This window comes from Culex quinquefasciatus, chromosome 2 (assembly GCF_015732765.1).
Source record: "Culex quinquefasciatus strain JHB chromosome 2, VPISU_Cqui_1.0_pri_paternal, whole genome shotgun sequence".
Lineage (NCBI taxonomy): Eukaryota > Metazoa > Arthropoda > Insecta > Diptera > Culicidae > Culex > Culex quinquefasciatus.
The window spans coordinates 34,786,341-34,801,647 of NC_051862.1; the positions used below are offsets into that span (position 1 = coordinate 34,786,341).

The 15,307-nt window shown below is 38.3% G+C and overlaps 5 protein-coding genes across 5 annotated transcripts in view; 1 reads left to right on the plus strand and 4 right to left on the minus strand.

The window, feature by feature from the left end:
• LOC6034196 (protein charlatan) overlaps positions 1–14,923 on the minus strand; it is a 110,863-nt gene extending 95,940 nt beyond the window's left edge. The window contains exon 1 of the mRNA XM_038252868.1: positions 14,904–14,923. The gene's annotated coding sequence lies outside the window, so the exon portion shown is untranslated. The remainder of the gene's footprint in view (positions 1–14,903) is intronic.
• On the plus strand, positions 414–1,561 carry LOC6034208 (blastula protease 10). The gene is made up of 4 exons (XM_001844509.2): positions 414–592; positions 648–836; positions 895–1,352; positions 1,411–1,561. Exons 1-4 carry the CDS (start codon positions 493–495, stop codon positions 1,501–1,503), a joined length of 840 nt encoding a protein of 279 aa, XP_001844561.2. The 5' UTR covers positions 414–492; the 3' UTR covers positions 1,504–1,561.
• LOC6034209 (seminal metalloprotease 1) lies at positions 1,515–2,486 on the minus strand. Its single transcript, XM_001844510.2, has 3 exons — positions 2,417–2,486; positions 2,131–2,359; positions 1,515–2,079 (listed from the first exon to the last, which is right to left on the minus strand). The coding sequence occupies exons 1-3, from the start codon at positions 2,417–2,419 to the stop codon at positions 1,550–1,552; spliced, it is 762 nt and encodes a 253-aa protein (XP_001844562.2). The 5' UTR covers positions 2,420–2,486; the 3' UTR covers positions 1,515–1,549.
• On the minus strand, positions 7,847–8,984 carry LOC6034210 (zinc metalloproteinase nas-15). Its single transcript, XM_001844511.2, has 2 exons — positions 8,656–8,984; positions 7,847–8,589 (listed from the first exon to the last, which is right to left on the minus strand). The coding sequence occupies exons 1-2, from the start codon at positions 8,915–8,917 to the stop codon at positions 8,066–8,068; spliced, it is 786 nt and encodes a 261-aa protein (XP_001844563.2). The 5' UTR covers positions 8,918–8,984; the 3' UTR covers positions 7,847–8,065.
• LOC6034211 (zinc metalloproteinase nas-4) lies at positions 9,354–10,671 on the minus strand. Its single transcript, XM_001844512.2, has 3 exons — positions 10,418–10,671; positions 10,102–10,355; positions 9,354–10,048 (listed from the first exon to the last, which is right to left on the minus strand). The coding sequence occupies exons 1-3, from the start codon at positions 10,438–10,440 to the stop codon at positions 9,531–9,533; spliced, it is 795 nt and encodes a 264-aa protein (XP_001844564.2). The 5' UTR covers positions 10,441–10,671; the 3' UTR covers positions 9,354–9,530.
• Positions 14,924–15,307: the final 384 nt, after the last annotated feature.

Here is a 15,307-nt window from a genome sequence, read left to right on the forward strand (position 1 = left end):
CCAATTTTTAAAAATTCTGCCTACCATGAATGAATGAATGGCTCTAACTTAGACGATACGGTTTGGAGCATTCCATCGAGCTCCTAATGTTGTCATATCATACCTTTGACGTTCAATAGCTTCTGAAAGGAGTTACCAATTGAAATTTAAAACAAATATGGCAGTAGGAAGTGACAAAGGATGTATCCAGCAAATGTTTTGTGAAATTGTTTGTATTTTTTTTTCATTATCTTAATATCTACAAATTTTCCGAAGACATCATATCGATTAGTAAATGAAGCACCCTGTACAACGTCATTTTTTTAAATAAATCCAAACCGTCGACTCTTTATCATTGGATAATCCATTCTATTGTCTAATCTGTTTGCCCAGCAACTCGAACCCGATAATAAATCCTCAATCATTGCTGCTCAATAACGTCTTTCAATAGCCTCTAAACCACCATCACCGATTCGTAAAAGTAAATTTTGTGCCATTTATCATCTGCTCACCATGCAAACAACGGTGCTCCTAGCTCTACTCCTTGTGGCGCTCACTGCCGTCCAGGGAAGTCCACTAAAGAGTCGACTTCGCCCCAACACCCCGGAGAACAGTGAGTTCTCTCTGATTGTCGAATCTTAAAACAATAACTCTGTAACCCGTTACAGTCGCACGACTCCGCAACCCACAGCCCGGTGACCTCGCGGAGGAACTGAGTGGCCAGTTTGAGGGTGACATAGTGCTAACCGAGGAGCAGGAAGATGCGATCGTGCGGGGTAAACGAAACGGACTGATCAGCGCGGCAAAACGTTGGCCCAACAACGTCGTTCCGTACGAGATCGTCGAGGAGCACTTTAGTAAGTATAGGTCTGAGAGCACGGTACTGACTGTTCAAATGGAAAATCTTATTCGTAGCTCCGGAGCAGGTAGCCTACATTGAGCTGGGGCTTCGAACGCTGGAGCAGCGATCGTGCCTCCGGTTCCGACGTCGTCAACCCGATGACGGTGAATCGTACGTGCGCGTGATTGGTAACGAAGATTCAGGCTGTTGGTCCTGGGTTGGTTATATGAGTAACGAGTTCCAGGAGTTGCATCTGAATCCGAGCGCACCGGAATCGGGATGCTTCCGGCTGGCCACGATCATGCACGAGTTCCTCCATGCGCTTGGGTTCTACCACCAGCAGAGTGCTAGTGACCGGGACGAGTTTGTCGATATTTTGTTCGAGAACGTTCAGGATGGTATGCAGAACAACTTCTACATCTATACGGCAGACGTAGTGACGGACTTTGGCGTGCGTTATGACTACGGCAGTGTGATGCACTACGGGCCGTATTCGTTCAGCAAGAACGGACTGCCGACTATTGTACCGAAGGTATGTCGTTGTTAGGAAAGAGACTGATCAGAACGTAATACGAGTTTTTTTTTTGCAGGATCCCAAGGCAGAGATTGGACAGCGCGTTGCTCTCAGTGAGAAGGACTTTTCGAAGCTTAATCATATGTATGGTTGTTTGAAGAAAGGTTAAAAACAAATTTGCTTATCAATAAATGTATTACTGTGTCCTTTTATTACTAACACCGGTACATCCGTCTCAACTTGGCCACATCGCTCGGACTCATGCCCTCACGTTGGCCAATAGTGGCTTCCGGATCCAGCGGAATGATCGTCCGCAATCCGTTCACACTGAACGCCATCTCCGGGTAGTGCATGACGCTGCCATAATCGTACACGATGTCAAAGTTACTCACGAAGCTCGAGTTGTACTTGGCAAAGTTGTGCTCCGTCCCCGGTTGAATGTTATCCCACACGATCTCCACGTAATCGTCCCGATCGGCGGAACTCTGCATGTGGAAGAATCCCAAAGCATGCAAGAACTCGTGGATGATCGTACCCAACCGGAAGCAACCGTTCTCCAGCTTGTTAGGAGCAAGGTTGAGAACCTGGACTTCACCTTGGTATCCCACTTCCGAGAAGCAACCGCCGTCATCTCCAACGATCTGAACGTATGCTTCAGTAAAGTCGTCAGCTTCTTCGATTTTCAGACAAGACACCTCCTCAATGGTATCCAACGCTTTACGGATGTAGTCCATCTGTTCAGAGGCTAAACAACTCATAAGTTTTCAAACACACCTCAAAATCTCAACCAACTCACTAAAGTTATCCGGTACAATCCGGTAGAATAGCTTGTTGTTCGGCCACCGAAACTGCTCCTGAGCAAGACCGTTCCGATATCCAGCCAACGCCAGCTTCTGATCAAAGGACAGGATCATATCACCTTCGAACTTATCCAGCGATTCCTCACCATGGTCGAGCAGTGGCAGCGCCAAAGCTGCCGACATCCGCAACACGCAGCATGCGGCGTACAAAATCACTTTCTTGCACTAAAAACAGCAAAGTTTCACAAAACTTCAAATTTAGCTGATAGCTCAAACACTTACCATTTTTTCTCAACTCTGGTTAGAGGTAACCGTTCGCGAACAAAGTTGCTCCAGTTATCACGGCCAACGACACCGGGCGTGCAGATTTTATATATAACATTCTAAAGCCCGCTGGAATTTCGAGTGGTTTCTGTGGTGAACTCGCGTGCGGAGATCGCAAACTGGGTTTCCCTCGACCTCAAGTGCAGCAGCGGAGATTAGCGCCAAATAGTTCATTCAGCCGTGAAGGGCAAACTTTTCATTGACCAATGATAAAAAAAAGATGGAAAATATTGTTGTGAAAATGGGTCACTTTTCTGCTATTTATGTTCAGAGGTAATACCAAATGTGTTATGTATTACAATTTTAATTGTTTTGTTCGATATTTTTTTCTATTTTCTATTTTTACAAACCTACTTATCAATAATCTTTTGGACTTGGACTGCCAACTCAGAAAGCACATGTACCGACCCTTCCGAGGTCGGGACGGAAGGCATATTTGAAAATTTTGGTTTGGTGTCGAAGGGACTTTTATGTAGAATTGGACGCCCGATTTGATGGCTTGCTCAATATTAAAAAAAAACCTATTACCTATTCTTCGAAAAAAAATACATAAATAGTTTTGAAACCAAAGTTTTTTTTTATTTTCGTTTCTCATTTGTAAATTGTTTTGGGACGTGTTCCGGAATAAATTGGCCCATCTTTACGGTACTTTTATTATCGCTGTATAAGCTGATAATACTGTTGTGGCCCACAAATATTGGCTGCATAAGAAAAGGCGAATATTTTAAATTCCATGATAGCAAAAATGAAGTTAGGAAATATATATAATTTTCAATATTTTTTGCTCTACCAAAACACTTTTTTTTTCTTTTCATTTCAGCTATTTTAATTCAATATCTGAAACTTTTTCGGTATTTATCATAAATAAATTTCATTTATCTTATTTAAATTCAGAAGCTGTGGAAAAAAAAACAAGCATACCAATTGTACTTTAAGCTTCATCAGTGGAAACTATAACTAAATATTTAACAATTGATGGCAAGAAAAAAAAAAAAAAAAAAACAAAAAAAACAAAAATTAAAAAAAAAATCAGCGGTATTTGAACTTTTAAAAATTGTTTAGCATGTCAAATTAATGATCTAAATGTAAAACGAATATTTCAAAGTACCTAAATTTTAATTCTCTTCAACATTTTTTTTTAACTGTGGCCAAAATGTGTTATTGGGTAATTGACTAGAATTTCGATTTATTTTACATGAAAATTTTGGTGTTTGGCCTTTCTTACTAAAGAAAGGTATAGGTTTTACTTTATGGCTGGACGTCATTTTCATGTTCGTAAATATGACGATTCAGCATGAATTTTAATCGGAAAAATCGCCAAAAAATCACACTGCATCAATTTTCGACGCTCTATCGATTCATCTTGACAGAACTCGTCTATCTCCAACCCTCGAATTTTGAGAAAATAAATTCCGTGGAGATCGAGTGATGTTCGTATGTGCTAAAATTTTGCCAAATTTTGTGTCGCGTCGTTCTCAGCTCCCCTGAATCCGATTTTGATTCTTCTGAATGCAGATGAAAGCTAGTGTGATGAACCTGGGCGAGTTGCCGCTCAAATTTCGAAATATCTATCTGTTTTCGGATGTGGCCAGACTTTTCAACAAAATACACAATTTCTTCCTACATTCATAGTGTAGACCATGAGTGAGCATCTGAAACAAATTTGACATGTATCGGCAATCCCGATCATTTTTTAGAACGATTTACTTTTTGCCATTCTTACTAAAGAAAGGTATAGGTTTTACTTTACGGCTGGACGTCATTTTCATGTTCGTAAATAAGACGATTCAGCATGAATTTTAATCGGAAAAATAGCTAAAAAATCACACTGCATCGATTTTTGACGCTTCGTCGCAAAGTCGACAAGTTGTCAAGTTGAGCTTCGAATACTGGCGCGAGAATGCTGGCGCATATAGTTTATGGCTCGAGATATACTCGTTTGTAGTTGCTTGTCTACCGATGTTTCCTACAACATGTTAGATATCGTAGCTTTTCGGTTTCTTTTGCCCTGTCCGTTTTTGCATAACTGTCCATGTTTATGAAAAAAAATTGTGACATAGGACATTCATCCGGCTACAAACAATGTATTTCCCGTGTGCTCCTAAAATCGCCTTTAAGTAGGCTTCATTTTGTCGTGATTTCGTAAGTTTATTTAACAGCAGTGTTGCAAATGAGTGATAGAAAAGCTATCAATTGATTTTCTCTGAACCAAAAACATCCGAGGGTATAGCGGCCGTCACTATAGCTTGTGAAATCTCTTCTTGTGTCTCGTGATTCCCAGCGATGTCATTCTCTCTCTATCACTCCTCCCCTTTTCCTCGACTATGCGCTCTCACCGATGAGTCTCTCAATCTCTCCGAAAACTGCAATGAGAGAATGCGAGATGACGGTTAGGAGCCGACCACACATGATGTCCCGTTAAACAGCGTTTGCGAAATAGGTTTTTTGGCGGCTTATGTGACTTATGGCTGTTGCGGTAGGATGATCGTGGAAGCGGGAATGAGAGAGAAAAGTAAAATGTCAATCGCGAGTGTGTAAACACGAAAACGTGTTCGGCTATTTTCGGCGCTGAGAGTTTCAATAAGGAGAGAAGAGTAGTTGTATTTGAGGTATGAATATTCAGGCGGGATAATTGTAGTTGCTGAGAGCTGATATTTTGATATTTAAACAACCCTGTTTAACAGAGTTCATTGGATTCCGATAGGAGCTTTCTAAGCTTTTCGTCGTTTATATCGTTTTCAAAGTTTTGAATGCTCGCGACGCCAATGGCTATCTACCTAAGGTATCGCGATTGAGTGTGTAGTGGTGTGGTTGTAAAAATAGCTATCTCTGACTCTCTCACTTTCGTAGATGCTAAATGGCAAGCCTCCCTGCACTGTGCGGCACACGCGGTTCACTTGTACCTCGGTTTTGCTTTGCGCCTGCTTTGTTCGGTTTATGGGCTCGTACCAAATTTAGAACACCAAAACCGCGGTGTGCGTCGTCACTAGCGCATGGGAAGCTTGCTTTGCTCGCGTTTGTCATAAACGCTTGTTTGATTAAGAATTTGTACGATTAAAATACTCTTTGGTGAAAATTGCTTTTTCAATTTCTTTTGGAAACACATCATTAATAATACCTTGCTTTCATCATAAGATTTTTTGTATCATGTCACTTTCTTTTGTGCTGACGTTATAAATAAACAAAGTCGATGTTATGAATTGAAAGAAGTTATATTCTTCAGTAAGAAAGGCTCTATCTCACCCTGGTGGGATTAAATCGGGTTTTTTTTTATTGTAGTGAAATTTACACTCCGTCTGTCAGAAGAAGTAATTTTGCATCTTTTGTTTTCCCATACAATTTGCGTTTTCACATATATCGTGCGAAGAGATTTTCTGATCGATTAGGTGTCTTCGGTAAAGTTATAGGTTATGATTTTATCTTTTCAGAAATTGAAATTGATTTCACTAAAAGTGAAATACTCAATCAAGTATTTTTATCTTTTATCTTTTTAGATTTGTTGTAGGGGAAACAGTCAACTTTTGCGATCGATTTTAGGATTATGCAGAATCTTTTATCAGAGTTATAAATTTTTTCAATTATATTTTTGAATAACATATAATCTTATTAAAATTTTAAAATTATATGTTTTTGATTCAAATTAATTTTTAAATCGAAAATAATTTAACACTTTTGTGATGAAGTGCCTCACTTTCAACTTAAATGCTTTTTTGAAACATTTTTAATTTTTGAAACATCAAAAATATTTTTAAAAAAATTCTAGAGAATTATTTGATTTTACGAAAACCTAAAAAAATCGATTCATTTAATGATTTTTTTTTTTCAATAATCAGCATTAAATCAACCATAATAATCCAGATTTCAAAGAAACAGGACCAAACAAGTGAACACTAAATTTAAGCTGAGAGCAAATTTAAGGACCAATATTAAATAGCAGCTTTGCTACGAATGAAAGAAACATTGGATTTTGAATTCTGGAATTCTGTTACACGTTGCCTGTGCCAAATGATCTCCTGTTCAAAATGCGTTTTTTAGTCAATTTGTTATTTATAGGGGAGTTTGGGGTAATATGGACAGTGGGGGTAATTTGGACACCCTTTTAAAAATCACCTTTTTTTCGGATATAAAGTGAAAACGGCAATAAGTAATAAGGCTAGTACTAGTAATGGTCTAGGAGTATGGACAAACCAAAAAAGTTGGAATAGGTTAAGTAGTTTTGGTATAATGTGTAAAAGTTTCCAAAGGCCGGTTGACACTGCCTTAAATTCTAATATTTGAAGATTAGGAAATAAGGTTTTGCAGGGGTTATATGGCAAAAAGGTTGACATTTTTTAAGGGGGTTGCTTGGACGATGCCTGAGATATGTACGTATACAAATTGTGCATATTATCCTTTTTTATCATCAAAAATCGCAATTTATGATAGAATATGCTATGGGGGTAATTTGGACATGGCTTGTGGGGTAATTTGGACATACCTGAAAGTCTACCTGTCAGGCAACAAAAAAGTAACTGTCATGGTTGGATGAGTTTTTAAAGGGATTTAGATAAATTTATAGGGATTTAATATGTCAAAACAATCAAAAATGAATGTGAGCAATGAGAACTTTCACAAAACCCCTATTTTTTAATTTAGATAAATTTATTCCAATATTCGAATTGATGAAAATCTGATTACTGTACATTTGGCGTTCAACAAGACTCTGATGTTGATTGTTTAAATGATTTCTTTGACATTTCTAATTTCAATAATATTTAAATTTACACGGCTACGGAATGTAAGATTAAAAAAATGGTAGTTTCTGGTTAATTAGTTCTATATAAAGATTGGTTTGGATAAATCTAAACGATACCTTAATCACTAAAAACTATACTTGTGCCTAATCCAGAATCCATATTTCAATCATTTCAGCATGAATTATTAAATTATTTATACTACACTGAGCTATTTGTTATCTTCCTATTGAATTATAGTTCTATCACAAAATCATTATTTAAACCTTTGAAGAAATATTGAGACCAAAACAAAACACTTAAAAATATAAAGCCATTACAAAATCAGGATGAAGGTCAAAAAACTTGTTCAAAAAATCAAATGTTGAACTTATTCTCAACATGTGTCCAAACTACCCCACAATGTATGTCCATATTTGTCCCAAAAGGCATGTCCAAATTACCCCATAGGGGTGTTCATATTACCCCCACACAAAAATGTGGGGGTAATTTGGACACCTTTTAATTTTTGCGATAAAAAATAGGTTTTTCATCAAAATTTATCGAAATAAAAGACATTTTCCAATAAAATATGGTCACAACTATCCTTTGGTGTCATCCACATTCCTTTAAAATGTCCATACACCCCTTGGCAGAGCAATTTCCTTAGGGTGTCCAAATTACCCCACACTCCCCTAGGACATTCTTTATTCATTGAATATACATTTTTCATGCAAGACCATTGCAACTTGATTGTTCAAATATGTACTACACATGTGAAACCACAATAGGCGATACACTTTATGGTACACCAGCCTGCAACGCAAAAGATTTCCTTACAATCTACAGATCTTTGTTTATTGCCCTAACTAATCTATCTATACAACCCCCTCTTTCATGCGCACTTGTACATTGCCCAGATCCTCCAGATATCGGGCTCGCTCATCCACACGCGCTGTCCAATGGTGGCACCTGCCTCCCGGGGGACAATCGTCTGCGCCCCGTTCGCACTGAACGCCGTCGCGCTGTAGTGCATCAAACTGCCGTAGTCGTAGCCCATCCCAAAGTCCGAAATGTACTCCACGCCGTACGACTGGAAGTTGGTCTGCATTCCCTGCTGGACGTTCTCCCACCGGATCGTCACGTACTGGTCCCGGTCGGAGGCACTCTGCATGTGGTAGAACCCGAGCGCGTGAATCAACTCGTGCAGGATGGTCCCGTACTGGAAGCAATTCGTTCCGGGCTGGAGATTCAACTGCTGCGGTCCTCCCTGGCGACCAACGTACGAGAAACATCCCGAAGGGGCACCGGTAATGCGCACGTAATCCGTGGTTGTGGCAGTTCGCGGGACAAACCGTACGCAGCTGACCCGCTGAATGTCCAACATGGCACCCTCGATGGTCATAATTTGGTGGGAAGCTGTGCGGGGAGGTCGTTGCAAGTTAGAACAGATGTTGCTTTAACCTTCGTCGAGAGATTACTTACTGAAGTTGTCTGCAAAGATCTCGTAATGCACGATCCCGTTGGGCCACAGCAACTGCGGAAGTATAACTCCGGTGCGCTTTCTAAACTCATTCTGCTGGACATCGTTCAGCACGATATCTCCCTCGAACTGACCACTCAACTCTTCGGCCAAATCGTGTGCTGAATCAGCTCCATCACCGACGGTTTTGAGAATCGCGGCGCCCTTTACCCTTGCGTCCAAGATCAGCAGGGCGGTAAGCAAAAATTGTAACAATTTAATCATATTCTATGACCGTTTTGTATTCCGTACCGAATTTGGCTTGAATCGAAACTGAGCCGGATTCGGCACTGGATGTGTCCATTTATACTGACGAACCGTAAACCGTATAATCCGTTGGCAAGGCAATGGTAGGATATCTTATCAAGGAGATTTGGTGGGAGATTCGAGCAATGGCGGATTATAATTAGACCCTTGCATTGATAAAAGAGATTTTGCTTGAAGGTTTTTCTAATATGAGGCCATTACTTTTGTTACGATGAAATGAAACAGTTTAAACTAATTGGCAAAACTTAATATTTCAAACTAGTAAGGATAAATAAAAAGATATAAGTTTTGTAGCTTTTCGCAAAAAGTTTATGATTTTATTCATTTTTATTTTTTTTTATTTAAATGCAATTTTATCTTTTCACTATTTCCATTCAAATTTGAGGGTTGTCCATACAAAACTGGTTTTGACTCATCAAATTTGTTTTTCCTGCAAAGTTTAAGATTATGACCAAAACCACAAATATGAAACAGTTAAGTTTATGTAACATGAAACAATGCGAAACAGCTCACTACAAAGTTATAGTTCGAATAATATGTTTTCCCCATGTCATCCAATCCCGTCTAAACCTCAGTTACACTGCGGATACAGCTTGTTCAGGCGCTTGATGTCCTTGAAGCTCATTTTTTCGCGCAGCCCAATTTGGACTCCGGGCTCGTGCGGGATGATCGTCTGCTGGCCGTTCTTGCCGAAGGCCGTCGCCCCGTAGTGCATCACACTTTCGTAGTCGTACGGGACGCCCAGGTCGTTGATCTGAATCGACCAGTACCGGACAAAGTTGCCGTCCGCCCCGTCCTGGATGGCGCTCCAATCGATCGTGACGTAAAAGTCCCGATCGGACGAACTCTGCATGTGGACAAACCCGAGGGTGTGCAGCAACTCGTGCACGATACTTCCGTGGACCCAGCACCCGTTCAGGTTCAGGTAGTTGATGTCATTCGTTTGATAGCCCAGCACAGCCCAACATCCGCTATTGTTGCCGGTTATGTACACATAGTTCTTCTGGGTCGTTCTCGGGACGAATTTGATGCAACTGTTTGCCTCGATTTCCGCCATTCCCGCCTTGATTTGAGCTTGTTGCTGAGCAGCTGGAAACCAACAATCATTTTAAAATCACTAGCTAAAACAAAACTTCACTCACTAAAGTCCTCGGTCTTGATCACGTAGTACACGGTGTTTTGCGGCCAAAGGTATTGCGGACCAATCAGCGCAGTGTGGTCTGTTTTATCAGTGTCCAGAGCCTCGGTCTGCTCGCTGTTAAGGACCATGTCACCCTGGAAATATTTCCCAGCCTGTTGCCATTCCATTACATTGGCGGACGTGCCAGCATCATTTAAGGGTGCGCCAAAAATTGCACAAATCAGTGATACACTTATGAAAGTTGCTACGAGCATCCTAAAGGAAGTAAAAGTCCTAATAATTTTAAATTGACAGGAGAAAATCAGAGATCAACGCACCTGAAAGAACCTCTCGTAGCCATTACCGATACAATTCTAGCAAAGATATGCAAGTGATACTCTCCGCTTTGGAAAATTTCGGTTAAAACGTGTTGCTTGCTTTACATCCAATAAACAAAATACCGGATGATGATGGTTAAAAATAGATAAGATAAGACAACTGTGTGAATTAATACACAAACTTTATTGTCTCTTTGTGGAAGGTACTATAGTCTCGATGAGTCTTCATTAAGCGCGATTAAATCGTTTAATTAGGACATTCGACATAGGGGAGTGTGGGGTAATTTGGACACCCTAAGGAAATTGTTCTGGCACGGGCTGTATGGATATTTTAAAGGAATGTGGATGACACCAGAGGATAATAGAGACCATATTTTATGGAAAAATGTCATTTGTTTCGATAAATTTTGATGAAAAACCCATTTTTATCGTAAAAATTAAAGATGTTCAAATTACCTCCACATTTTTGTGTGCCGGTAATATGAACACCCCTATGGGATTATTTGGACATGCCTTGTGGGGTAATTTGGACATACCTTGTGGGGTAATTTGGACACATGTTGAAGAATAAGTTTAACATTTGATTTTTTGAGCATGTTTTATATCATTTCACCTGGTTTTGTAATTGCTTTATATTTTTAAGTGATTTTTTTGCTTACAATATTTCATTAAAGTTTTAAATAAAGATTTTGTGATAGAACTTTGATTCAGTAGGAAGACAACAAATAGTTCAGTGTAGTATACATAATTTAATCATTCATTCTGAAATGATTTAAACATTGATTCTGGATTAGGCACAAGTATAGTTTTTAGTAATAAAGCTATCGTTTAGATTTATCCAAACCAATCTTTATATAGAACTAATTGACCTGAAACTATCATTTTTTTAATGTTACGTTCCGTAGCCCTTTAAATTTGAATATTATTGTAAACCAGCGTATAGAAATTAGAAATGTCAAAGAAATTAATTAAATACAATCAACATTAGAGTCTAGTTGAATGTGCATTAATCAGATTTTCATCAATTCGAATATTGAAATAAATTTATCTAAATTAAAATAATAGGGTTTTGTGAAAGTTCTCATTGCTCACATTCCATTTTGAGTGTTTTGACATTTTAAATCCCTCTAAATTTATCTGTGCCCTGACAGGTAGACTTTCAGGTATGTCCAAATTACCCCACAAGCCATGTCCAAATTACCCCCACAGCATGTTCGCAATTCGCAATTTTCAGTGTAAGAACGGGCCTTGACCGATCTTATGCACCAGGTTCCCGACGAACACGCACTGCCCTTACACCTACATCTCACCCTTGCTCTGAGTCAGTACGAGCAGCACGCTAGAACACGCTTTGAGTGTTCGTGCCAGGCATGCACACCTTCTTTTCCGGTTACGCATTTTAACTCGGCCGGGGGTGGTACATTAAGTAGGGTTTGATGTAAGTATAAGCGCCTAACCATTTAAAGTGTGCCTATCAACTTTCATTAAAGCAAAAACTGTTTTATTTTTAGTTTGAGTTCAAAAACTTATTGTTATTTACTGTGTATTGTTTTCTCCTGAAATCTTCCCTATTGTTGAGTCTGTTTATCTGTTGCTATTTCTTTTGTCGCGGTGTTTTGTTACAATATTTTGGTCCTAAGCATTTTATAAAAGTTTTTCAAAAGTACAATAGTAATATTTGCGTTAATCCTTTAATCATTTCATAAATTGAGTCAGGGCTCGAACCTCACTTGCTTAAGAAAAAGGTGAAGTTTCAAAACAATGGACAGTGAAAGAAATATACTATGTAAAGAATCAATAGTAAAAGAAAGATAGTAATTTATGAAGAAGATAAAGAAATTAACAATAGTTAATGAAAAGAGATAACAAACAAGCTTAGATTATTGTTATGATGGGCAATTTACAGGGAAGATGAGAAATTATTGAAATAGATAAATAAAGAAAAGGCACATGATAAACAAAATTGACATCACTGCCAAATTAAGGGAAAGCAGACAGTTTGTTGCAGCAGCATCAATTAGTAAAATAGAGTGGAAAAGCGTTGAGAAATAAGAGAATCAAATAAGTAAAATCGAAATCAAATGGAGGATAGTAAACAGAAGCTGCGTTAGAGAATCAGTGAAACAAAATTAACAGAATATAGATGATAGATAAAAACGGAAAGAAGAGAAACCCCGTTGTGTGATGTTTCAGGTACATCCACAGCAATTGACTCAACATACTGCGAATCAAAACAATACCGTCTACAATCACAAATTACTTCCCTTTCCCACATTGTCGCGCCCTTTCTTCTAGCTGTCTCGACTCTGACCCTCGCTGGTCAAAGGTTTACGATCCGTTTCCACAGGCCACCAGCTAGGTCATCATGAAAACCAAGCCAACGTGGAGGTAAGAAAATAGGACACTTGCAAGGAACCAGAGCTATACTGTCCTGATCAAGAAAGATCTAACAGGACTACGGACGTAGTCAGTGACGCTCCTTCCAGGATGTTCCTCGCCTGAGCGTCAACTGAAGAGATATCATCAGAATCATTCGCACTTGGCCTGCAATTACCCCCACAGCATGTTCTATCAAAAATTGTAATTTTTGATGATAAAAATGAATAAAATGCACAATATTTGTACGTACATATCTCAGACATCGGCAAAGCAACCCCATTAAACAAAAATTGTCCACTTTGTTGCCATATAATCCCTGCAAAATCTTATTTCCCAACCCTCAAAAATTAGAACATAAGGCAGTGCCAACCGGCCTATGGAAACTTTAACATATTATATCAAAACTACTTAGTCTATTCTAACATGTTTGGTTTGTCCATACTCCTAGGCCCTTACTAGTACTAGCCTTATCACTTAAATTGCCGTTTTCACTTAATACCCGAAGCCCCCACTGTCCATATTACCCCAAACTCCCCTAAATGCCTTCAGTCTATGACCAGGATTGACCTCATTTAGATATTACTCAAAAGTAGTGATTCAAACTTCACCTGTTCTCCACATTCATTCGCATGAAATTCTGCAATGATTATAAGAGCAATTCTCTACCCAAACCGGAAATGGATTATATTTGTATTTTTTTTTTTTCGCTCAAACTTTATGGGGGCCAAAGAAGCCATTTTGTGTCAGTTCTCTGAGATTTCGGTCATTCGATTTTTTGTTGTATTTAATCCAACTGAAATTTTTTGGTGCCTTCGGTATGCCCAAAGAAGCCATTTTGCATCATTAGTTTGTCCATATAATTTTCCATACAAATTTGGCAGCTGTCCATACAAAAATGATGTATGAAAATTCAAAAATGTATCTTTTGAAGGAATTTTTTGATCGATTTGACGTCTTCGGCAAAGTTGTAGGTATGGATACGGACTACACTGAAAAAAATGATACACGGTGAAAAAAATTTGGTGATTTATTAATTAACTTTTTGTTACTAAATCATGATTTGCAAAAAAAACACTATTTTTTTTCATTTTTCATGTTTTAGAGGACATCAAATGCCAACTTTTCAGAAATTTCAAGGTTGTGCAAAAAATCTTTGACCGAGTTTTAATTTTTTTAATCAATACTGATTTTTTTTCAAAAAATCGAAATATTGTTCGCAAAAATTTTCGTTCATTTTTTGATGTAAAATAAAATTTGCAATCAAAAAGTACTTAAGTGAAAACTCATAACTCGGTCAAAGTTTTTTCGCACAACCTGGAAATTTCTGAAAAGTTGGCATTTGATGTCCTCTAAAACATCAAAAAAATTAAAAAAGTAAAAATAGTTTTTTTACAAATCAAATTTTTTCAAATTTTTTTCAGTGTAGTCCGTATCCATACCTACAACTTTGCCGAAGACGCCAAATCGATAAAAAAATTCCTTCAAAAGATACAGATTTTTGAATATTCATACATCGTTTTTGTATAGACAGCTGCCAAATTTGTATGAAAAATTATATGGACAAACTAATGATTCAAAATGGCTTCTTTGGGCATACCGAAGGCACCAAAAAAAATTTCAGAGGGATTAAAAAATACAAAAATTAAAATTCTAAAAAAAGCGATTTCGTAGAGAATTGCTCAATTTTTAAACTTAAAAATTGAAAAATCTCATAGAAGTAGCGTGTATTTTTCGATCTGTATATTTTTTTTTTCCTTGTGGCAAATTGGACGGACTCTCTGTCCAATTTGCTACAAGTTTGTCTTTGACTACTTTTTGATACGATGCAATGGCTTCGGGGCACAGAAATTTTTATATTACAAAAAAAGAAAATATTTAAATAACTTACGCCCTTCTCAAATGTAATTTTCGAGTACAATTGGCTATAAAAAAATATACAAAAATGGCTTATATAGGCCTAGGTTAACATGTCTACAAAGTTTCATTGAAATCGGAGAAGGTCGGGTACAAAAGTACCTGAAAAATTAGTGATTTGAGCTGGAATTGCTCTTCTATTAATTTTAATGCGACTGTTTTTTTTTACAAAATGAATATAAATCACACCTACCTTTACATTAATTTGACGCTTCTCGTTGACTGTCAAGTCATGGTGATGATGATTATTCCATTCCAATGATTGAATTTCTTCCAGCGAGGCTCAGATAAACTGCTTGTTTGGGATATATTTTCCGTATCACTCAGCTTTGGCATATTTCTTCCTTCTTCATAACTTTCTTCCCTTTCTACGATTTGCACAAATCCAACAAAGCAATAGGATCGGCTTCGTACGCAACAACCCGGCAGTAATCACACCATTAGCAGATGATTTATTAACCATAACCGCCGACCAATCGCGGACTTAACCCGGGTCAAGATAAGATTTCGCAACCAAATTTCTTCCAGCAAGCGAACGAAAACACCTCGATAACAAACCAAACGCCTAGCCGCCGCATGCCACGGAGCTTTGGGGAC

Bases quoted from the DNA above. Each gene is read 5' to 3' on its own strand.
- LOC6034210 (XM_001844511.2), bottom strand. From the start codon at position 8,917: ATGATTAAATTGTTACAATTTTTGCTTACCGCCCTGCTGATCTTGGAC. The intron at 8,590-8,655 runs GTAAGTAATCTC...CTCCCCGCACAG, and splicing joins GATCTTTGCAGACAACTTCA to CTTCCCACCAAATTATGACC.
- LOC6034211 (XM_001844512.2), bottom strand. From the start codon at position 10,440: ATGGCTACGAGAGGTTCTTTCAG. The intron at 10,356-10,417 runs GTGCGTTGATCT...TACTTCCTTTAG, and splicing joins GCTACGAGAGGTTCTTTCAG to GATGCTCGTAGCAACTTTCA. The intron at 10,049-10,101 runs GTGAGTGAAGTT...GTTGGTTTCCAG, and splicing joins GATCAAGACCGAGGACTTTA to CTGCTCAGCAACAAGCTCAA.
- LOC6034209 (XM_001844510.2), bottom strand. The intron at 2,080-2,130 runs GTGAGTTGGTTG...TGAGTTGTTTAG, and splicing joins GATTGTACCGGATAACTTTA to CCTCTGAACAGATGGACTAC.
- LOC6034208 (XM_001844509.2), top strand. From the start codon at position 493: ATGCAAACAACGGTGCTCCTAGCTCTACTCCTTGTGGCGCTCACTGCC. The intron at 837-894 runs GTAAGTATAGGT...TCTTATTCGTAG, and splicing joins GATCGTCGAGGAGCACTTTA to CTCCGGAGCAGGTAGCCTAC. The intron at 1,353-1,410 runs GTATGTCGTTGT...TTTTTTTTGCAG, and splicing joins TGCCGACTATTGTACCGAAG to GATCCCAAGGCAGAGATTGG.